The sequence below is a fragment of the Vulpes vulpes genome, chromosome 4 (assembly GCF_048418805.1).
Source record: "Vulpes vulpes isolate BD-2025 chromosome 4, VulVul3, whole genome shotgun sequence".
NCBI classification, from domain to species: domain Eukaryota; kingdom Metazoa; phylum Chordata; class Mammalia; order Carnivora; family Canidae; genus Vulpes; species Vulpes vulpes.
In genome coordinates, this window is record NC_132783.1 from 53994584 (window position 1) to 54019173 (window position 24590).

The following is a 24590-nucleotide window of genomic DNA, read 5'->3' on the forward strand; positions in this document are numbered from 1 at the left end:
ACAGGGCTTTAGAATTTATAGAACACTGTTATTTATATCACCTGATTTAAGCCCTATGCAATGAAGAAATCGTTGGATCTTATTAAATTGCCATTTGTGTGAATCAAAACCATAACTATCAGCAATTTCATATGGTTGAAATTCATATAGTAGAATTCAGAGTTCTAGTTTGCTCTAGGGAATCATGTTACAGGTATCATGTTGTAGAACTAGACTCAAACCTTTGTCTTTTCATTCCAAGTTCAATGTTTGTTCCCCCCAAACCACAGCACTCTCTTATACAATTAAAAACTAGAAGTAATAAAAAGTAACTTCCAAATATTAAAAATCATGCTTTTGAAAAGTCTTAAACATGTAATTCATGAACACACAATTCAGACTGCTTGTCATCATTTGTCCTAGAGCAAGCTGTTTGTGAGGATAGGATTCTCCCCACATCTCACTATATAAAATATTAGGATCTGTCTGGCTTAAGACAGACCAAAAGGTTATGTTGGGAGGAAATCTTTTCCTCTTCCAGTTTGGATCCAGGTGGTAGGGGATGTGCAAACTTACTGACAATAGAATAAAAGGAGAAAAAACAAATAACATCTATTATTTACATGTACATATGGGAGCTCCTAGTAATGGAAAATGTGTGGAATCACCTTGTATATATCAACTTAGCATAAGGAATGGTCTTAGGGCTTCAATAGGAGAGTATGAAAAGTTCCATAGGGTTTTTTTTAAATGTTGACTGGGCACTCTGTCTTCACAGCAATTGGATTCATAACAAACTCATTCCAAGCTGTTTTTTTTTTCAAGAAGACTGCTTTAGTCAGGTGGTTCGATAAGATTTCTTTCTGTATCTCCTATTTAATGTTTTCACTTTAAAATAACATTTATTTTATTTTTATGTTTATTTTATATCTATTTTATATTTATTTACTGAGTAGGTCCCCACAGTTATTTCCAATACATAAGAATTAGATCAAAGAGTCACATGTTCTCATTTCACCCTGTCCTTCTCCTTCATAGGACTCTAATTAAGTAATCATTGGTGTTACAAGTTTTTTTCCTGCCTCATTCTCTCGGTACACTATCATCATTGAGGCTAGGGACTGTGTTTGTCATAACCATCTTTGTACCCTGATATCTTGCACAGTGCCTAGCACATGAAAACTCAAAACTGGCAGGGGTTGGAAAAAAAAAAAGAAAACTCAAAACTATTGGATGAATGAATGAATGAATGGAAATACTTACATAGGTATAAGATTTGTTTCCTTAAATTCTTCGGTTCCCAGCTGCCCTTCAGAACCAGCCCCCCATGCAAACACCCTTCCTTTGTGACAGACAGCAAGAGAGTGTTCCTTTCCACAGCTCACGAGATCAACGTGTAGAGTTTCCAAGGCCCGAATTCGTTCTTCAGGAACAAAAACAGAACAAAATACCTCAGAAGATTATTAATTTAACAAGTTTAAGACAAGTTTATTTTCTTCAAAAAGAAAGGTCACTCAGATTTCTCATCTTTCCAACGCACACTAAAGTTTGGGCAGCCCCGGTGGCATCGGGCTCCCTGCTCTGTCTCTGCCTCTCTCTCCGTGTCTCCCATGAATAGGTAAGTAAAATCTTTAAAAAAGAAAGAAAGTTAAGGCCTGACATCCACACTAAAGTTGTGAGGGAGATAGGCTCCATGCGTGTTTCACGGTCTGTGTGGAAATATGGTTGCTGTTTGTTTATTTATTTATTTATTGTTAAAGAGTTTATTTTTCTCGTGAGAGACACAGAGAGAGAGGGGCAGAGACACAGGCAGAAGGAGAAGCAGGCTTCACGCAGGGAGCCCGACGTGGGATTCCATCCTCAGTCTCCAGGACCAGGCCCTGAGCCAAATGGCGATGCTCAACCACTGAACCAGGCGCCCCAATGGTTGCTGTTTAAAAGGATGAGTTTCGGGACACCTGGGTGGTTCTGTGGTTTCGCGTCCGCCTTCGGCTCAGGTCCTGATCCCAGGGCCCGGGGATCAAGTCCCACATCAGGCTGCCTGTCAGGGCCTGCTTCTCCCTCTCCCTATGTCTCTGCCTCTCTCTGTGTCTCTCATGAATCAATAAGTAAAATCTTTTAAAAAATACTACATATATAAAACTATATAATGACATGCTTTTTTTTGGTAAAAATTTATTTATTTATTAGTGAGACACACACACACACACACACACACACACACACACACACACACAGAGGCAGAGACACAGGCAGAGGGAGAAGCAGGCTCCATGCAGGGAGCCCGACGTGGGACTCGATCCCAGGTCTCCAGGATCACGCCCTGGGCTGAAGGCAGGTGCTAAACCGCTGAGCCCCCCTGGACTGCCCTAATGACATGCTTTTATAAAAGTAAATATATAATAGAAATAAAGCAAGAAAGAAATACATCAAAATATTAGTAGTTGTCTTTGGGTGTTGGAATTATAGGCAATTTCTTTTCCTGGGTTTCTATCATAATCAGTAAAGGTAAAAATGCTATTAGACTTTTTTTTAATTTTAAGAAAAAAGTTGCCCCGGGCTACTTCTGAGCGAGTTAGAGCTGTCCAGCCCCTAGGCCACCTGGGCAGGTAGCCCGGCGGCAGCTAGACTCGCGCGGGCTAGGATTGGTCTGGGAAGGCTAGTGGGAGGGGCACGTGTCTCTTCAAAGGAGCGCGGTCCCGGGAAGTTTCCCTCTCAGTTTCGCTTTTAGGACGCGCTGGAAACCGAAACAAACTGCGCTCGCGGAAACCGAAACTGACGGAGTCGCGCGCCGGCAGCTCAGAGCCTCTTCGGCCGCGTCTGCGGGGCCCAGCCCCGCCCGCCCGCCCGCCCGCAGCCTTGTCCCGCACTCACTGAGCGGCGTGGAGCGCGACGCGCCCCTGTGCCCCAGCTGGCCGCGGCTGTTGTCCCCGCACGAGAGCACGTGGCCGTTGCTCAGCAGCAGCAGCGAGTGCCGCTCCCCGGAGGCCGCCTGTCGCAGCTCCACGCCCTCCCGGCCGACCCGCCTCCGGCTCACGGGCCCGCGGGGGCTGGGGCCCCACGAGAGGTACATCCCGCTCGCTTCCCGGCCGCCGAACGCGCCCTCGGGCTAGCGACCCTGCGTGCTGGCTAGCGGCAACCGCAAAGCTAGGGGCCCGGCCCGCTGCGGCAGCTCGGTGGAAGCCCGCGCCCCGCGCCCCGCCGCAGCGCCCCGCCGCAGCGCCGCCCTGCACCCTTAGTCATCCTGGCTCCGGCCAATGGCCTTCGGGCTCGGACGTGAGCGCCCACTGCTCGGGAGCGGAGTCCCGGGATTTACTTCCTACTGGCTAAGCAGCTTACGGGCGAGCTGTGTGGCTTTGGGCAGGTTACCTAACGGAGCTGTGCTGCAGCTACCGCGTCAGTGAAATGTGGACAGCCACGCAGCAAATCTAACGTCAGGGCAATTTAACAGATAATGCATGACGCTAGAATAATGCTTAGGGGGCTTAATAAAAGCATCTGAGGGCAGTCCGGGTGGCTCAGCGGTTTAGCGCTGCCTTCAGCCCGGGGTGTGATCCTGACTGTGGGGACCGAGTCCCACGTCGGGCTCCCTGCGTGGAGCCTGCTTCTCCCTCTGCCTGTGTCTCTGCCTCTCTCTCTGTCATGAATAAATAAATAAAATCTTAAAAAAAAAAAAGCATCTGAGCATCCACCCTTTTCTAGGCTGTTTTTGGCGCTGGAGTTGCAAAATCCTCAGGGTGCTGACATTCTCCTGTTTATAAAGAGGTAAATACTGCGACATCTGAGTGGCTCAGTGGTTGAGCGTCTGCCTTCGACTCACGGCGTGATCCCAGAGTCCTGGGATCCAGTCCCACAGGGGGCTCCCTGCATGGAGCCTGCTTCTTCCTCTGCCTGTGTCTCTGCCTCTCTCTCTCTCTCATGAATAAATAAATAAAATCTTTTAAAAAAAAGGTAAAATACTTAGGATAATGTCAGTGGCAACGCTGAGAAAAATAACAAAGTAATAGAGGATGGAGGTATAAGGAACTTGTATCTTATTTGTTTATTTATTTATTTCTATGTATGTATGTGTTTATTTGATAGACGAGAGCCCAAGCAGGGGGAGGGACATGCCGACAGGGGGGAAGCAGGCTGCCCCCTGAGCAGGGAACCTGATGGTGGGCTCCATCCTGGATAGACATGACCTGAGCCCAAGGCAGATGCTTAACTGACTGCACCACTCAGGAACCCCGGAACTTCTTTTTTTTTTTTTAAACAAATTTTTATTTATGATAGTCACACACACAGAGAGAGAGAGAGAGAGGCAGAGACACTCAGGGCAGCAGCGGTTTAGCGCCACCTGCAGCCCAGGGGTGATCCTGGAGACCCTGGATCGAGTCCCACATAGGCTCTGCATGGAGCCTGCTTCTCCCTCTACCTGTATCTCTGCCTCTCTCTCTCTCTGTGTGTGTCTCTATGAATAAATAAATAAAATCTTAAAAAAAAAAAAAAGAATGAGATCACTCAGTGGGAGGTGCATGTGGCTAGCATGTAGCAGGGAACTGATCCTAGGAGAAAACCAGGAACGTGGGGTGTGCACTAAGCTAGTGAAGAACAAGGGAATGATCACCTCTGCCCGTTGCCTTTTGAACAAGATGGATTGAGTGTTGATCTTTAGCTTTGGCAAAATTGAGGTCATTGGTGACTAAGTCAATGTTAACTATCATTGGCATTACTATTTTCTTTGTATTATTACAGCATCTACTTATTTTTTTTAAGATTTTTTAAAAGCTTTTATTTATTTATTCATGGCAGACAGAGAGAGAGAGAGAGAGAGAGAGAAGCAGAGACACAGGCAGAGAGAGAAGCAGGCTCCATGCAGGGAGCCTGATGTGGGACTCGATCCCAGGTCTCCAGGATCACACCCCGGGCCGAAGGTGGTGGCGCCAAACTGCTGGGCCACCCAGGCTGCCCTATTGCAGCATCTACTTATATGCTTGCTGTTCCACTCTCCTGACTACTACATTTTAAGTTCTCTAATGATAATGATAAGTGTTTTTCTAGCTCAAGAGTGCCTGGCACATGGTAGATGCTAATAAATATGTATTGGACAGAAGGGTTCATGAGTAGTGAGAAATGAATATTCAGACTTTTGGTTCCATTTCAGTATGCACTATATCTAACCTTTTTCTGAATAGTAATTTCATAAGTATTTATCATTTTCCTCAGGCACAAATTATAAGAGTTTGGTATCATCAGCATAAGACACTGAGCCCTCGGGAGGCCTGGGTGGCTCAGTGCTTGGGAGTCTGCCTTCAGCTCGGGGTGTGATCCTGGTTGTGGGGATTGAGTCCCGCATCAGGCTCCCTGCATGGAGCTGGCTTCTCTCTCTGCCTGTGTCTCTGCCTCTCTCTCTGTCTCTCACAAATAAATAAAGCCAAAAAAAAAAAAAAAAAAAAGGCCCTGAGTCCTCATTTTAAGTATTTCTTTTTTTTTAGAGAGAGAGAAGTTAATTTTTTAAAAGATTTATTTATTTGAGAGAGTATGCAAGCATGTGGGGCTGAGGTGGAGGTGGGATGGGGTAGGGACAGAGGGAGAGAGTCCTAAGCAGACTCCCCACTTGGAAGTCTGGGGGCTTGATCCCAAGATCCTGGGATCATGACCTAAGCTGAACTGAAACCAAGAGGTGGGCACTTAACCAACTCTACCACCCAGGCACCCCACAAGATATTATCACTCATATTAGTATTTACTTTATACTTTACAAAGTCCTTCCAACTATTTTACCTCATGTGTCCTCATAAGCATGGAATGAATAGGCATGAGAGAGAATACTGTTCATATTTCACAAAGACCTTAGGCTCAGAGAGTTTGATTTGTTTCAAATTACAGATAGGTGAGTAGAATAGCCCATGGTTTTTCCTTCCACCATGCAATTGTGTCTCATGAGCTTCCCTTTCTCAGAGAACAGTCAAGTAAAAAAGCAGAAAAACAGTAAGAATCCACTGTCATCATACCTTTAAAATCAATCTTTGAGAGTGCCTGGGTGGCTCAGTAGTTGAGCTTCTGCCTTTGGCTTAGCGTGATCCCAGGGTCCTGGGATTGAGTCCTGCATTGCGCTCCTTGCAGGGTGTCTGCTTCTCTCTCTGCCTCTCTCTCTATGATGCTCATGAACAGATAAATAAGATCTTTAAAATAAATAAATAAATAAATAAATAAATAAATAAATAAATCTTGAAAAAGTCAATCTTTCAACATTATTCATACCTAATATCTCATACCAATAGCCTATTTTTTAAAAAGATTTTATTTCTTTATTTGAGAGAGAGTGCAAGCATGAGTAGGGGGAGGGGCAGAGGGAGAGAGAAAGAAGCAGACTCCCCACTGAGCAGAGAGCCCAATGAGGGACTCCATCCCAGGACTCAGATCATGACCTGAGCTGATTGAGCCACCCAGGCACTCCCTAATTTTCCTTTTTACTAATTTTTCCCAAGCAGTGATTTCTGGAAGACAAGAAAATGAGAAAGGGGAAAAAATAACATTTCCTAACGACCTACCACATGCCAGTTTCTCTTACAACAGATTTCCCCATGTAAGTTTTGCAGCCACCTTGTAATGTCCACATATGTCCCGCTATACAGATAAGAATGATTCAAGCCTCCGAAAATCTCCGTGGTGGCTCTCTGAAAATAGTAGGATAAATGAAGAGCTCAGATTCAAATCACAGCACCTTTCTACCAAACAACGCTGACTCAAAGGGTAGAGAGAAAGATGTTACAAAGAGAATGAGAGAGAGTATGAACCTTCAGAAGGTCATCACAGAGCAAATAGGGCTGAGGAAAGACAATAAACCAGTCAGGAGGGGTGAAAATAGACCTGAAGTCAATTCTTGAGGACAAGCAGGAAGGACTTCTGAGAAGAGGTAGGGATGCTGCAATTCTATTGCTTTCCTCTACCATCCTCTTCCTAGACTCACTTCTGCTTTAACCTCCATGCTTCTGAGTCCAATGTCCATCCTCTGTGCTCCTTAGCTAGGACAGCTCTTAGACTGGACAAATGGAAAGTGGAACACACTCCATAGATTAGCTCAGTTTGTGATCACATTCCAACTGTCATCACAGTTACTGACAGGTACCTCCCTGGCAATGTCAAGTGGTTCTTCACAAATGGACCAATTAGGAGAGCCTATAAAAGTCAGTGGGAGAAAAAAACTGACCTACCTGTCAGAATGGTTAAAACGAACAAGATAAGAAGCAACATGTATTGGTGAGGGTACGGAGAAGGGGGAACCCTCTTGTACTGTTGGGAATGCAAACTGGTGCAGCCACTGTGGAAAATAGTATGGAGGCTCCTCAAAAAGTTAAAAATAGAACTACCCTATTATCCAGCAATTGTACTACCAGGTATTTACCCAAAGAATACTAATTCAAAGGGATACATGCACCTTGATGTTTATAGCAGCATTATCAACAATAGGCAAATTATGGATGCAGTCCAAGTGTCCATTGACTGACAAATGGATAAGGAAGATGTGCATACACACACAATGGAATATTACTCAGCCATAAAAAGAATGAAGTCTTGCCATTTGTGCAACATGGATGGAGCTAGAGAGTACTATGCTAAGTGAAATAAGTCAGAGAAAGACAAAGAGCATATGATTCCACTTATGTGGAAATTAAGAAACAAAACAAACAAGCAAAGGGAAAAGAGACAGAAGCAAACCAAGAAACAGACTCTTAACTCTAGAGAACAAACTGATGTCACCACAGGGGAGAGGGTGAGGGAGAGGAGTGAAATTAGGTGATGGAGATTAAGGAATGCATATGTTGTGATGACCACCGGCTGTTGTATGGAACTGTTGAATCACTATATTATATACCTGAAGCTAATACTACATTATGTTAACTAACTGGAATTTAAATAACAACTTGAAAACAAAACCCCAAAACAAAAAATCCTGACCTACCCAAATCCTGAGTTTCAGTTTCCTTATAGATAAGAAATGGTAGTTTTGATATTTAGTAGCTCTAGATGGCAGTATTAGTCAACTTGATCTCTTTCCTTTAATTTTTCTTTAATGGTAGCAACCGTTTTTCATGGTTAGCTGACTTATGGTAACATCTCCTGTATAGCTTGTCTTACAATTATTCACAAGGATTTTATTTTATTTTTTAAAGATTTTATTTATTGATTCATGAGAGACACACACACAGAGAGAGAGGCAGAGACACAGGCAGAGGGAGAACCAGGCTCCATGCAGGGAGCCCAACATGGGACTCGATCCTGGGTCTCCAGGATCACACCCCGGGGCTGAAGGCAGTGCTAAACCACTGAGCCACCCGGGCTGCCCATTCACAAGGATTTTAATGATTTTCTTTCCCATACTCATTGCAAGATATTGGTATTTAAGTTACTTAGAAAAAATTTATACTCCTATATTATCCTATTATCACTATAATTGTCATTCTAACACATTGCATGGTAGCACTGTAGCAATCTCAGAGCACCAGAACATAGCCCTGAACTGGGAAGAAAGAGGAAAAGTGCCTCTAATCCTGGAAATGGTTGCCATTCAAGCCAGGGGGTTCAAAACATGTTACCCAATAACAAATTGAGGGCTGCCCAAGATCTGTATTTGAAACACAGTTTAACTTAATTTGTTAACCTATGAGAATTAGTGCAACTTTACCTGTAAATTGGGATGAGTTTCATCTGCATATAATAAAGTTGCCTAATAATAATAATAGTTTATTTATTTATTTATTTTTAATAATAGTTTAACTACAGAGTAATGGTTTAAATACAGATTTATTTCTCTCACACAAAGGCCCTGAGGTAAGCAGACAAGGACTCATGTGGCAGTTCCATGATTTTTCAGGAACTCCGGCACCTTCTATCTGCTTCATTAGAGAACCTAATTTCCACCTCATGTTCCAAGATGACTGCTGGCATGCTAGCTGTCACAGCTTGTATTCTAAGCAGCTTGGAAGGAGGAATGGGTTGCTTCCCCAAATCCCATACAACACTTCAGCATTGCATCTGACTGACCAAAAGCACTTCACAGGCTCTGGTAGCACCACAAGCTGCTGGCAAATAGTTTTCCACTGAACCCCTTTTAACCCCAAATTAAATTGAGGTTCTGTTAACCAAGGAAGAAGGAGAGAAGATAATAGGTAGCAACAGTCTCTCCACAACTAGCAAGGAATTTGAGGTGTTTGATGCAAATGTATGTGGCGGGTGTGTGGCCAGTGATGTCTGTCACTCGGGGCTCTGCCTCTCAGAAGGCCTTGAGCTTAGTCTAATGATTTGCTGCATTCTCTTGAAATTCTGAAAACTTTATGTTTGAATTTGTGTTTTGTGAGTGAAATCTGGTGGGACACTAGAGTGCATGCGAGCAGAGGAGATGCATGCAATAGGTGTGCTCTTTCTTGCCGCTCTCTGTGCACATAGAGTTTGAGATGCACATAAACACAGAATTCCACAGGGTTCACAATGTGTGGGAGTTTGATGAGACTCAAAGCTAGTATACGGTAAGCAGGTTGCATCTACAAATGTGTAAGCAAGGACACTGACAACTCCAAGAGGCCACACTTTCTGTTCCACCCAGAATTCGGCTTCCAACACAGAAAGAGGGCAACTGTGTTCTAAGAAACACAAACAAGAAACCCTATCACACCCTTTCTTACTCCTGTTACTTCTCAGTAATAGCCCATTACTTATGCTGAAAATAAATGGCATAGAATAGGAAAGACAGGGCAAGCCATAATTTATTTTATTTTCGGCACTTCTTATCATTAGGCCAAAATTAGAGTGTGATAGCACATACAGGTATCGTGAGAAGTGGAATAAAATGGTTGAGCTAGTTTTGTACAGTATTTCAGCAGTCCTGATAAAGATGAAATACACATGCACACAAAAGCTGTAAGATATGAACTGTGTAATTTCGATGGTTTTGCATTCGAATTACATGGTTAACATTTGCAGGGTGGCCTGGCTGGCTCAGTCTGTGAGGCATGCAACTCTTGTGCTCCGGTTTATGAGTTCAAGCCCCACGTTGGGAGTTATAGCTGCCTCCCAGCATGGAACCTGCTTAAAAATAAATAATAAATAAATGTAAATAAAAGAACATATATGTAGTGGAATCACTAAGTTATATACCTGAAACTAATGTTATATGTGTGCCAATTATATTTCTATTTTAAAAAAAGAATAGATGTGAAATACCAAAAACAAAAAACAAAACACATTTTGCAACTATGTATGGTGACAGATGGTAATTAAACATATTGTGGTCATCATTTCACAATATATACAGATATCAAATCATTATGTTGTACACCTGAAACTAATATAATGCTATATGTCAATTAAACCTCAACAAAATACCATTATGTATGTGGCTTGGCTTACATTTCTATTAGACAGCCTTGACCTGTATTGTCTACGAGACTCTTTACGGAAAAATTCCCCACCACAGGGCTTCGTTCAATGTCTCCTTCTTTACCTCCTTTTCTTCCCAGTTCCTCTTATACCCATAGAGTTTTTCTTGGAAGTATATCACAAAACACTTTCACACCCTCAATCAGAAAACTGCTTCCAGAAAAACCCAAGGAAAGCTGCCCCCAACCCAATGGAAGAGAGAAATAGGATCTAAATAACATCTGAAGCAATTTATACATAACAATCACTGCCACCCACCTTGTGATCAAAGCATAATTCACTTAAATCTTTATCACAGAGGTGCTTGGGTGGCTCAGTCCCTTAAGCAGCTGACACCTTTTAAAAAAGATTTTATCTATTTATTTGAGGGGGAGGGTAGAGGCAGAGGGAGAGAAAGAGGTAGACTCCCCACCAAGTTGGGAGACTGACATGGGGGTCAATCTTCTTAGGGATTCTGGGATCATGACCGGAGGTGATGGCAGACACTAAACTACTGAGCCACCCAGGTACCCCAAGCATCTTACTCTTGATCTCAGCTCAGGTCTTGATCTCAGGGTCCTGAGTTCAGGCTCTGTGGTGGGCTCCATGCTGGGTGTGGAAACTATTTTAAAAAAAAAAAAAATCCCCCCACATCCATGTCAACAAAAGTAGGCTGTTACATCAGAAGCTGGAGATTATTTCTTCTAAGGCCCACTTGCTTGAAGTAGGGGTCTCATTTTGTTTGCTCATCAGTTTCTTCTGTTTTAGGAGTAATGCTGAGAACTAAAATATTCTTGTTGTTGGAGAGCTGACAATACAATGGTGTGACTTTGCTTTCTTATTGTAACACTTGCAGTAAATGGAAAGATTGACATTTGTTCTCATTTTCTCAGCTCCCAAGTAGAACTTTAAAATATTTCCTTCCAAATTTCAGGCTCCATCCAAATAAAACTCTTTCCTCGCCAAAAAAAAATCACTCTCTGTTTAAGCATTCAGTATAAGTAGCTTATAAAGTAACTTAAAATCCTTTCTCTAAAAGGGTGAGGGGTGCATTGGTATTGTTTTTGTATTCATTTTCCATTCATTCATTTAATTCCCATTTACTGAGTATCCCACTTCTACAAGACACCAGTTGAGAAACTGCATGGAATTTCTGCCTCTAGATGATTAAATCTAATAGATTGGATGAGATATGTACGCTAATAACTATAGTAAAGGCTATATATTATTTTTTTTAATGAAAAAAAAAAAAACCCACATGCCCAAAATGGCATTACTTAGGTCAAGTCACCAAACCAGTGCTTAATACCCAACCTAGTTATTGCACTTTCAACCTCCCCCAGAAATGTAGTCTTAACCAGTCAGTCAGAAATTTTCCAATCAACACCAATAAAGTAATCTGTCACATGGGTGCTTTCAACCTCTCAGTGGAAATCAAGACCCCTTTGTCCCCCATAGAAGGTGACCTCACTCCAAATAATCCTTTTTTTCTGTTTATGATTTCCTTGTCCTGCCGTTAAAAATCTTTCCTTTTTGCCCTCCAGAACTCCCCTCTACTTGTTAGATGGGACGCTGACCGATTCATAAATGGATTAATAAGGCCAATTAGATCTTTAAAATTCACTCAGTTAAATTTCTGCTCTTTAACAATTATAAGAGTACCGTGGATGGGGAGTAAACAGAAGTATATAGGCACTCAGAGATGGGAGGGTCATTTTTGGCCAAAGAGGACAAGGTAAGTTTCATGGGGGTGCGTGGCTCCTGCAAAGTACCATAAAGAATGTGAGAGACTTCACCTGACAAATGGGTGCAAAGGACTCCAAGCAGGAGTAATGGCATGAAACAAAGACACACAGGTGAGTATGGAGAATGGTTTCCTAAATCATATTCAAGCCTTGCCATGGTATCAATGGAAGACCAGGCTGTCAAAGTGAACTCTGTGAAGCCATGGGAAATCATTTTAAGAAGTAGAATGCAGGACTCAGGAGTATCAGGATTCAGCCAAATGTGGGACCTGGTTATTTTGTATTTATTTGTTTGTTTGTTTAAAGATTTTATTTAGGGATCCCTGGGTGGCGCAGCGGTTTGGCGCCTGCCTTTGGCCCAGGGCGCGATCCTGGAGACCCGGGATCGAATCCCACGTCGGGCTCCCGGTGCATGGAGCCTGCTTCTCCCTCTGCCTGTGTCTCTGCCTCTCTCTCTCTCTCACTGTGTGACTATCATAAATAAATTTAAAAAAATTAAAAAAAAAAATAAAATAAAGATTTTATTTATTTATTAATGGAAGACATGGAGAGAGAGAGGCAGAGACAGAAGCAGAGGGAGAAGCAGGCTCCATGCAGGGAGCCCAATGCAGGACTCGATCCCAGGACCCTGGGATCATGCCCTGAGCTGAAGGCAGATGCTCAACCGCTGAGCCACCCAGGCGTCCCTATTTTGTATTTAAATAAAGGGGTGCCTGAGTGGCTCAGTCTGTTAAGCTGCCTTCGGTCCAGGTGGTGATCTTGGGGTCCTGGGATTGAGCCCCATATTGGGCACCCTGCTCAGTGGGGAGTCTGTTTCTCCTTCTGCCTCTCCCCCTGCTTGTGTGCTTTCTCTCTATCAAATAAATACATAGAATCTCATATAAATACATAAATAAAGAGAAATTTAGAAATTTCTCAAATGCCAGTTTACCTCAACAAGAATTTGCAGATCCATCTACCGCAAATACCAGGTCCTAGGTTATGTGTCCTAGAGCTCATACAGTTAAATATTTGCCTTTCTAACTTGCTGCCTTAAATGTAATTTGATAAATCATAGCATGAATTACACTTTAGGTGTGGATTTAAAATAGCCATTCAGTTTTAAAGAAGTATGTTAGAGGTTGGGGAAAGGAAATAGAAAAGATTGGGAGGAAGAAAATGTTACACTTTCTGGGACAGCATCATGTCTTAGATTCTGTGCTGTGAGCTACATGTTACCTCACAACGCAGCAGGAATATTAGGAAGTTTGGTAGTGGTGAGGGTGGCCGGAGGGGCACACAGAGAAGAGGCAAATGCAGGAAGAGAGCTGACTCCCTTGGTCCTAGCGGTGACATTAAACCTCTTCAAATCCCTTTACAGTTACCTCTGCATGTTTCATTTCATTCCCACTACTTAGGCTCAGATGAGTTATTGAAAAAGAGGAATAACATTCCTTACCTTTTGTAATCCTAGCAGACTGCTTGCCCCTTAAGTGGGTGTCTAATAAACGGCTGTTCCTTTTTCCTTTTCTCTTAATGGAAAATGATCAAAGAGAGGTCTCTGTTCAACTGAAGGGTTTCATTTAGTAAATCGAAGAATCAGGAGTAGCAGGGGGTATGATGGAAGTGCATCAGAAGGCAGTGAGATCACAAGCTAGAAATCACATGGCACAAAAATGCCACGGATCACAGACTTAGAGATAATCTGTACATCCAATCAAAATGAAGACCCCTTCCTAAATTCAGAGAGCATGTCTTAAAAATGTCATCAGTCCCATTTGAACATTTGGAGGTTGATTTTAGGAGAAGATATCATAATACTAGATCCAGTTAGCCCGGTCATGAGTATCAGGCTTCTACTTGGTACTCAGCCGTGGCCGAGGCACTCCAAAGGATTATTTACAGAAGATAACGAATCACATCTGAAACATAACGTGTACACATGTAAACCAGAGGAAAACAGGGATATGTTAGAATGAAGAACTAAATGGGGATATTACGGTCAACTGCAGTAGGAGTTCAGAAGCCACTAGTGGCCGGTGGAGTCAGAAAAGGGATGCCGAAGACAGAAGGAAGGGCAGATCCCAGAGAGAAACAGCAATGGGATCAAAAGCAGGCAGCAAACAATGAATCTGGTTTGTTTAGAGGACAGTAAGGAGACTGGCCTGGTTCTGCACAGAATGTGCATCTGGGGGAAGAGTGGAGGAGGAATGCATGGGCCAAACCCAGAGGCCCTGAAAGCTTGCCCTCAGCGTGGTGAATGGGAGGTCCTTGAGCAACTGTAGAAAGAGAGAGAAACAGCACTTTTTAAAAAAAAATTTATTTATTTATTCATTCATGAGAGACACAGAGAGAGAGAGAGGCAGAGACACAGGCTGAGGGAGAAACAGGCTCCATGCAGGGAGCCCTACATGGGACTCGATCCCGGGACTCCAGGATCATGCCCTGGGCTGAAGGCAGCGCTAAACCACTGAACCACCGAGGCTGCCCAGCACTTTTTTTTTTTTAGAAGATTTTATTTATTCATGAGAGACACAGAAAGAGAGACACAGACACAGAGGGAGAAGCAGGCTCCCTGTGGGGAGCACGATCCCAGGACCCTGGGATCATGCCCTGAGCTGAAGGCAGATGCTCAACCACTGAGCCAGGCGTCCAGAAAAACAGCACTTCTGAAAGAAACTTAGGTTATCGACAGTTCAGATGAAGCCTTCCCAGCCTGGACTGCCATCCTGCTGTTTGGCCCATGAGCTAAGAATGATTTTTACATTTCAAATGATTGGAGGTGGGGGGGATAGTATTTTGTGATATATGAAAATTACATTCACTTCAAATTTCTGAATCCATTTGTAAAGATTTACTGTGTCAGTTCTCAACCTGAGAAGTTCCCTGGGGAAATCTGAAACTGTCCCTGTCTGTGGAGGGCAGGGAGATGGAGAAAAGAGCAGACTGCTTCAGATTGGTAGGTGGCAGGTTTCATAAGCAAAGGAACATCCATAAGAGACTTCAAGATGAGTAGATCTTTGCACCTGTCCACCAGTATCTCAGAAGTTTATCTAGAGAACTGAACTGGGTTCAGTCGCATATACTGTTCAAATGGTCTGAGCAACACAGTACTCTCTCAAGGCTGCATCCTTGTAAACCGGCTCCCACTGTGGGGATGTGGTGAGGGGCCTCCAGCTGCCTGGCTCCCAGTCCTAGGTCAGAGGTCATGTCTTCTCCATAACCTGCTCCAGCATGTGAGAGCACAGCTCCCCTCACTTGTGCATTTATTACCTGTGGCTGCTTTTCTGTCCAATGGCAGAGCGGGACAGCAACTATATGGCCTGAAAAGCCTGAAATATTTCCTATCTGGCCTTTACAGAAACTGTTCACAGATTCTTGGTTTAGACTGACGCTGGGAAACCGAGAGAGCATAAGAGCAGGGACTAGAGGTAAGTGAATGAGGCACACACGTTGGACACGATATTTAAGAGAAAGAATGCCAAAAAGCCCAAGTAATCAAATAACATTTAACATAATGTTTCTTTTTTTTTCTTATTAATACAGTATTTATTTGTCTTCCCTCTGTCAAACCCCGAGCCAACCACTTTCCCCAGGCTGCCTGGGGAGGTATAGGAAAAGGAACATACCCGGCAGACAAGACAAGGGAGAAAGACCTATGGGAGGTGGAGACGACTCCTTCACATGGCAAAGAGGATGAAAAAGGCCACCATCAGGCAAAAGAGCCCCATGGCCTCCTAGAGGGCAAAGCCCAGAATGGCGTAGGAGAAGAGTTGTTGCTTCAGAGAGGGATTCCTGGCATAACCAACGATGAGGCTCCCAAACACAGTCCCAATTCCAGCCCCAGAGCCAGCCACCCCTACAGTGGCAGCCCCAGCCCCTATGAACTTGGCTGCTGTGTCAATGTCCCTTGAAATGGTGCTGGCTCAGAGGCTGCAGCTAGGAATAAGTGAGGTCAGGGGACGTGGGGCTGCCGAGCTGCTGAGGCTCTCCTCTGTCAGTGTCTCCGGTGGTTTTAGCACCACTGCAGACAGTGATCGGCTCAGCAGCTGAGAGGTGCTCCTGACCAAGAAGGGGGTGGAGACAACTTTGCACAGGCGTAGATTTTCGGGGGTTGAGGGGCTGTAGCAGGAGAGCTGCTCCCAGTGCAGAGACGACAGAGAGGGTAACACAATATTTCTAAATATTAAAACTAATGCCAAAATTCCATGATGATGAAGATATTAAAACAAATTTTTTAAAAGATTTTGTTTCTTGATTGAAAAGAGACACACAGAGAGAGGCAGAGACAGAGGCGGAGGGAGAAGCAGGCTCCCTGTGGGGAGCCCGACTTGGGACTCGATCCTAGGACCCCGGGATCACGCCCTGAACTGAAGGCAGACGCTCAACCGCTGAGCCACCCAGCCGTCCCCAGAAAACATCAAAATTTAAATGAAGATAGGATCAATAACAGTGCTGTGCTGTGCCATTTCAGAGACTGAAGCATAAGGAAAATCTGTAACTACGGAGAGTTTTGGCACTCCTGGAACTTTTGCGTGGGAGGCAAGTGCTTCACTAAGGCCCCCTAGCGGTGGCCCTGATGTTACAGAGATAATCTGGAGGCAGTGAGCATGGAGGATTTAGGGAAAAAACAGGGTAGCAGAAGATATGGAGATTTAGGAGTGGATTTCAGATCTTAGATCTGGGATCTCTACTTTTTTAAAAAAAAAAAAGATCAAAAAAGATTTTTTAATAATAATCTCTACAGCCACCATGGAGCTCGAACTCACAATCCTGAGATTAAGAGTTGCATGATTTTCCAGTTGAGCCAGCCAGGAGCCCCTGGGATCTCCACTTTTAAGGGAAATTTTTCACTCATTTTACCCAAGGTAAAAGCCAAAGCACATGTCGGTTGTGCCAGTCACCAGCCCCCCAGCTCTCCAACCCCATTCCTAAGCATTCTCTTTGTTTGCCTCCCATTAACTAGCTGGACTTCTTACAGACCCTTCACCAAGCCAGGAGTGCTTCATCTCAGACACTTGCTCCTTCAGTCTCCCTTCCTGGAGTCCTCATCCTTGACATGTATGGGTCTCATGTGTCACCTCCTAGAAGCCTCTCCCGACCATGCTACTTAAGATTAGACTGATTCCTATCACTCAGTCATCTAAAAGAATGAAATCTTGCCATTTGCAGCCACATGGATGGAACTACAGTGTATTATGCTAAACAAACTAAGTCAGAGAAAGACAAATACCATATGATTTCACTCATATGTGGAATTTAAAAAACAAAACAGATGAACATAGGGGAAGGGAAGGTGCTGGAGGGGAAGATGGTGGGAGGAAGGCATAACTGGGTGATGGGCATTAAGGAGGGTGCTTGATGTAATGACTATTGATTGTTATATGCAACTCATGAATCACTGAACTCTACCTCTGAAACTAGTTTAAAAAAAAAGCTTAAAAAAAAAAAAAAAGCTTAAAAAAAAGGTTAAAAAATTATACCTATTCCTTCACATCCATCCCTTCCCTGCTTTATTTTTCCATTGCATCTACCAACCTCTAAATACTATAGAATGTACTGATTTACGTGCTTATAGTTTCTCTTTTCTTGCCTGATTGCATGCTCTGTGAAGGCAGGATTTCTGCTTGCTTTGCCACCATGGAATGCCCAGTGCCCAGACAAGAACCACCACCCCATTGACACCTGAGGACTGGCTGAACAGATCCAGTAGAATGCATAGTGACAAAGGGAAAAGGAGAGATTATGCTCTTTTAGGGTCTAGGACATTACTTCTAACGATGAACAAATAAGCTTCTTGCTTAAACAAAAGTGACAGAGTTGGAAGTGTGAAAATTTTCCCATTGTCCCCTCTGACCTGTTGACTAGTCTTCCTGTACACTCATTTTTCCTGCCTCTTGGAATTCCTGATTTCCTATAAATCCCTAAGTGAATTGTTTCCTTTTTTCAAGGACAGCTTTAATCGCAACAGCCAATTCTAGGAACATTTCTCCAGGAAAAGAAAATCAGTTATTTCTCTGTGTTTAACTATAAAAAAAAATCTGTCTTTTTTCCATTGGCATTTCCCTTGTCTCCCTTATTATGCACACTTTCCTGTTCAGGGCTGAGGTGGATCTATCTGTAATACAGTCTCCTCTTTCTGATTCTGCTAAGAATTAGTCTTAAGTCAGTCAGCCTGCTACTTAACACTTTTAACTGCTTCTTCTCACATTTAGTTCTGGCTTATTTTAGCAGGTCTGCAAAGTAGCAGCTGGTTGCCTGGCTGTCCCTAGGCATCCAAAAAGCACTATAGATAGACATGAAGGAGGAAGGAATAAGGGGCAGCCCGGGTGGCTCAGTGGTTTAGCGCTGCCTTTAGCCCAGGGCATGATCCTTGAGACCTGGGATCGAGTCCTGCATCGGGCTCTCTGCATGGAGCCTGCTTCTCCCTCTGCCTGTGTCTCTGCCTCTCTCTCTCTCTCTGTCTCTCAAGAATAAATAAATAAAATCTAAAAAAATAATAATAATAAAATAAATAAATAAATAAATAAAATCTTAAAAAGACAAAAAGAAGGAAGGAATAAGCTGAACTTGACAGTTAAAGAAACAAAAAGTCTGATACCCTACCTGCAACCTGTCCAGAGAATTTATCTCCCCACTACCCCAGATAACATACTTATGCTGGTAATTGCTGAAATCAGAATACCAAAATAGTTTTTATACAGAGGGAATAATCAATCTATATATTTTTCTAATACAGCTTTAAATACTCCCCCACTTTCTTAGCTATTGATTTTTACCCCCTCATACCCTAAAATAAATGTATTTTATTTTATTTATTCATTTTTAAAAAGAGTTTATTTATTAATGAGAGACACAAACAGAGAGAGGCAGAGACATAGGCAGAGGGAGAAGCAGGCTCCCTGTGGGGGTCCGAAGCAGGACTTGATCCCAGGACCCCAGGATCATGCCCTGGGCTGAAGGCAGGTGCTCAACCACTGAGCCACCCAGGTGTCCCAAATAAATGTATTTTAAAATAGTTACCCTGTCCATTTAATAGCAATAAGAGAAGTACATCAATCGCCTAGGTCAAGGGTCAGTAAACTTTTGTTTACTGAAGAGCCAGATAGCAAATATTTTGGGCTTTGTAGTCCATATATTCTTGTCACAATTACTCAGCTCTGACATGGTAGAATGAAAGTAGCACAGACAATATATAAATAAATGCATTTGGCTTTGGTCCAGTAAAATGTTAATTATACACTGAAACTTGAATTTAATATAATTTTCCTATTTCACAAAATATTATTCTTTTTAATTTTTTCAACCATTAAAAAAAAAATCCATTCTGAGTTCATAGGCCATACAAAAATGGAGGGGAAGGGGCAGACATGATTTGACTCATGGGCCATAATTTGCTTGCCAGCCTGCCCTTGACCTAGGTTTAGAAGTCACACAAGACAGCAACCTCAGAGAATCAATTCCATAAAGTAAGGACATATTTGTAAGTAAAGATATTTATATAAGGATGTTATTTACAACATTCTTGGATTGGCAGGAGAAAGAAGAAAGAAACCTAAATGGAATTCCCTTTAATAGGGTAGTGATTGGGGGCAGCCCAGGTGGCTCAGCGGTTTAGTGCCGCCTTCAGCCCAGGGTGTGATCCTGGAGACCCGGGATTGAGTCCCATGTCAGGCTACCTGCATGGAGCCTGCTTCTTCCTCTGCCTGTGTCTTTGCCTCTCTCTCTCTGTCACTTATGAATGAATAAATAAAATCTTAAGAAAAATAGGGTAGTGATTGGGATGCCTGGATGCCTCAGCGGTTGAGTGTCTGCCTTTAGTTCAGGTTGTGATGGGATCCCCCATTAGGCTCCCTTCAGGGAACCTGCTTATTTCTCCCTCTGCCTATGTCTCTGCCTCTTTCTCTGTGTCTCTCATGAATAAAAAAATAAAAATCTTAAAAAAAAATTGGGGAGTATTGAAGATACTGTGGCAAATCCAATGGAATATTAAGGAGTCATCAAAAAGAGTGAGTTGGTTCTATACTAGTAGTCTTGGAGGAATTTTCATGATTTATTTTTAAACTAAAAGAGCACATTGGAGAGAAGTGATTTCTTTTTTCTGTTTTTACAAAATAAACAATCCCATTTTTGTAAAATAAATAATGAACCCCCTATCTACTTCTATGTATTACATTTGTTGGGAGTTAGGGAATGAAAAAAACATGGAGAGACATAAGATTCTACTTATGTAAAATTGTACATGGTATACATAAAAAAGACACAAAATTGTAATCAGCAAAATGTTAACAATGGCTATTACAAGATGATAGAATTTCAGATGATACTTCCCTTAAAATTTCATGTGTTCCTTGATTTTTTATAGTAAACGTATATTACTTATGTACTCTAGAGGAAAGATAATGCTATTTTTACTTCAAAGAAAAGAATTAACTGTATTCATTAAATTGCCATTTCTTTTTTTTTAAGATTATATATTTTTAAGTAATCTCTACACCCAATGTAGGACAAGCACTTACAACCCCGACATCAAGTCTCATGCTCTATTGACTGAGTCAGCCAGGCATATCCAAACTGCCATTTCTAATATTAAAAGGTTGGAAATCACCTAAAAATCTAATGGTAGGGCAGACACTGCTGTCTTTTGGTACAGCTATACCACAGATTATAGTCGGGGCACCTAGGTGGTGCAGTTGGCTAAGGGATGGACTCTTGATTTCCACTTAAGTCTTGCTCCCTGTCCAGGGGATCCAGCGGAGTAGGGCTCCACACGCAGCAGGGAGTCTGCTTAAGACTCTCTCTCCCTCTCCCTCGGCTCCTCCCCATTGCACTCTCTCTTGCTAAAAATAAATAAACAAATCTTTAAAAAAATAAAACAATGCTATCAGTTGTAGAGATTGCTGTCTTTATAAGTGAATAGGCCTGAATGTAATCTAGGCTCTCACATAACAGCTAAGGAGCTTAAGAAAGTCTTTTCACAACCTGGTGAAATTTCCCCATCTGTAAAATTGGAATAGTAATGTAATTTTGTTAACTCAGCAATTAACATATAGTACTGGCTCTTTATTCATTTTTATTTTTAGTACAGGCTCTTTAGATATCATCTATATAATAGTTATTTGGGGGTTTATATGGAATCTGAGAAATTGTATGCAATGAATATATTTTTTTAATAAAGATAAAATACTTTTGATTACTTTTTTATTTTATTTTATTTTTTTAAAGATTCTATTTATTTATTCATGAGAGACAGAGAGAGAGAGGCAGACACAGGCAGAAGGAGAAGCAGGCTCCTCTCAGAGAGCCTGATACAGGACTCGATCCCAGGATCCCGGGATCTTGCCCTGAGAGCCTAAAGCAGACATTCAACTGCTGAGCCACCCAGGCATCCCTCTGAGGACAATTTGAGTAGTCTTTGTGGCTTGCCCAATTGGATGAGAAGCTAACAGGTTAGGGTCACTAGCTGTGCTGAGGCACTGTGGTTCAGCACATGAAGGTGTGGGCTGGGGCATCAGACTACCCGGGTTCCAAATCTGGCTCCACTGCCCCTTTAATATTAGGTAAATTTATTGTCTCTCACCTGCCATATTGTCAGCTATAAAATGAGGATAATCATGGTATGGGAAACAAAGGCAGAAGGAAATGTAAAGTTAAATGTTCTTATAACCGGCAGGCCATTGACAAATACTTAAGGCAAGGCAGGCAGAGTATAATGTTTCTCCAGGAAGCTCCCAACTATCTTAATATTAATGACTTGCTAGAGAGAAAAACAACCTTGGTTTGACAATAGCAAGGCCTCCAATATCCTGTGAGTCTTCTTTAGCATGTGAAAATCCTTTTGGAACTTATCTTATCTCTGCTTCCCTACACCCCAAAGTATATAATCAGTTGCCCCTCATAATCCTGGGGCAGTAGCTCTTCCTGCCTCCCAGGTCCTGTCCTGTGCTTTAATAAAACCACCATTTTGCTCCAAAGATGTCTCAAGAATTCTTGGCCATTGGCTCCATACCCCACCAACCTCACCAAACTATTATGAAAACTACATCAATAATAGCATTTACCTGAGAGGACTTCTTTTCTCTCATTAAGAGTCAATGAAATAATACGTAGTTGAACCCAGAATATGCAGGAATTAGGGGCACTTGAAAGAGGACTCCAGCTGCTCCATTTTGACCTCAAACTTTCTAGCTGAGTTCTTTCCAGCTAGTCTCTTGGGTCAGAAGACCCTGAGAGCAAAGCATCCCCTGATGGGAACTGAATCTATCCCCTCAAGCAGTAGGGACAGCCTAGAGCCTGCAAGACGCCACACATGATCGACTCCAAGACAATGATCAGTTTGAATCTTTGCTGCCTACCTGTACATACCTACCCACCTTTGCCCCACACATTTTCCTTTTATAAACCTGGAAGTATCTGTGGCACTTTGAAGACAGTCTTTGAGATACTAGTCCCCTCTCTTCCACTATTGGTCTTGCTGAACTAAATTCATTTCTTGTTGCACCACTACTGTCCTTCCACCTTTGGATTTTGTCAGTGGTGAGCAGCCAAACCTGGTCTGTTTGGGACCCCCAGAACCAGGTGCTCTTGCACCCCTGCGTACAAACCACACACTGACTCCCAGCATAGTTGAAAATCCATGTAAAACTTTTGACTCCCTACTAATAGCCTACTGTTGACTGGAAGCCTTACTGAAGACATAGTTGATAACACGTATTTATATGCTATATGTTTTATATACTGTAGTCTTAAATAGGATAAGCTAGAGAGAAGAAAATGATATATAAGAAAAATCATAAGGAAAACACATTTACGGTCTGTACTGCATTTGTTTAAAAAAAAAAAAAAATCCACATATAAGTGGACCTGCGCAGTTTAAACCTGTGTTGTCCAAAGGTCAGTGGTATAGGGAATGACTAGGATGATACCTGGTGATAGCAAACAACAACACTCAATAGATGTGAATTATTATTATTATTATTATTATTATTATTTCACCCTTGTGTAGCACTCTAAAGAAGGAGCAAGTTAAAATGCTACAAAGCAGGACCAGGTTTGAGAAGAAAATCAAAGGTGCCAGGAACCGACTTCTCTGACACCTCCTAGTCAAGAGAGAACCTTAATAGCGAAATTCTTCTGCAAAGGTTTTTTAAGGGAGTGTTATTGTTTCATATGTTTAAGTTTGGCTTTATCAAGAGATATGGTTTTGGAACCATAGGTCAAGTAGAAAATAGTCCTCTTAGGGATGACCTACACATAAAGAAGGCTATAACCATCAACATCCTGGAGAAACTTAATAGGGTGTCTATGGTAAGTAGAGCTTCTTTGGGAAACACCCATTCTAACTTGCTTCCGCAAATGCTGTTCTCTGTCAAGGGGAAAGAAAGTGTAGACCATGGTAAAGCCCCATTTACCTTGGAGCTCCTATAAGACTATGATGAAATTCATTTCCATTCATTCAGCTTATGTTTATTGAGTACTTACTCAGTATCAGATGCTAGAGGCCTGAGGATCTAATGCTAAGAGGGGGAAAAGATCCCATCAGTCCCATCCTGCCCTCATAGACTTGAGAGACAGAGAGAGACATTAATAATATGATCGTCAAAATAAATGCAAAATATAGTAAGTGCTTATAAGGAAAGGTATATGTTGCTATGAGATCATATAATAGAAGGAGTTATCTAGTTAATGAGATCATAAAAGCTCCCTGGAGGGAGGAGGGGGAGGAAAAAGGGGAGGGGAGGAAAAAGAAATGGTAAATCTGCTCACTTGACAAATGCTTTATTGATTTAAGAGAAAAAAAACATTCTTGTCAATAACCTAACTTCCATTAGGAAACTCCCAACTGTCTTAATGTTAATGCCTTGCTAGAGGCAAAAACAGCCTTAACTTACAATGGCTGTACGCCTTCTTTAGCATATGAAAGTTCTTTTGAAAACCTCCCTTTTCCAACTCCCAAGTATACAGTCAGCCACCCATCACAACCCTGGGGCAGCAGCTCTTCCTGCCCCCCCCCCCCCTTGGGTCCCATCCCAGCTTTAATAAAACCAACATTTTGCACCAAAGATGGCTCAAGAATTCTTTCTTGGCTGCTGGCTCTGGACTTCACCAGCATTCAAAAACTGTGGACAGGGAATGGAGGCCAGTCAGGAGAGTGAGGAGCACGAAGAGGATTGCTCAATTTGCAGTGAGAAAGCCCAAGTTTTTCTTGGCCTTGAGTCAGCCCTACATGTCTTTTTTTTTTTTTTTTTTTTTTACTTCCTGATCCACACCCTCGCCTCTGTAAGAGCAAAACATGTCCAACTGAAAGTCAGAAGGAGAAACCTATCAAGAAAATGATATAGTGGTTTGAGTCAACCCTTGGTCATCTTCACCTATTCCCTTTTATCAAGTTTGAAGCATTCCTTCTACAAGGAAATAATTAACCTAATAATTCTACCTCAACCCATTTACTATCTCCTTAATGCTCAAAACACTTATTCTGTAGGA

At 42.4% G+C, this 24590-nt stretch overlaps 1 protein-coding gene and 1 pseudogene across 6 annotated transcripts in view; both read right to left on the reverse strand.

Annotated features, from left to right (window-relative positions):
* Nucleotides 1–24590, reverse strand: part of HERC6 (HECT and RLD domain containing E3 ubiquitin protein ligase family member 6) — a 124341-nt gene that overhangs the window by 52229 nt on the left and 47522 nt on the right. For 3 of the 6 annotated variants that reach the window (XM_072754952.1, XM_072754949.1, XM_072754950.1), the window contains exon 4: nucleotides 1243–1402. In XM_072754952.1, the coding sequence (XP_072611053.1) occupies nucleotides 1243–1244 (2 nt within the window). In that variant the 5' untranslated portion in view covers nucleotides 1245–1402. Of the gene's footprint in view, nucleotides 1–1242; nucleotides 1403–2853; nucleotides 3208–5975; nucleotides 6147–24590 lie in introns of those variants that run through there. The other 3 variants (XM_025998104.2, XM_025998103.2, XM_072754951.1) reach the window with 2 other exon arrangements.
* LOC140598744 (ATP synthase F(0) complex subunit C2, mitochondrial pseudogene) lies at nucleotides 15659–21691 on the reverse strand (annotated as a pseudogene).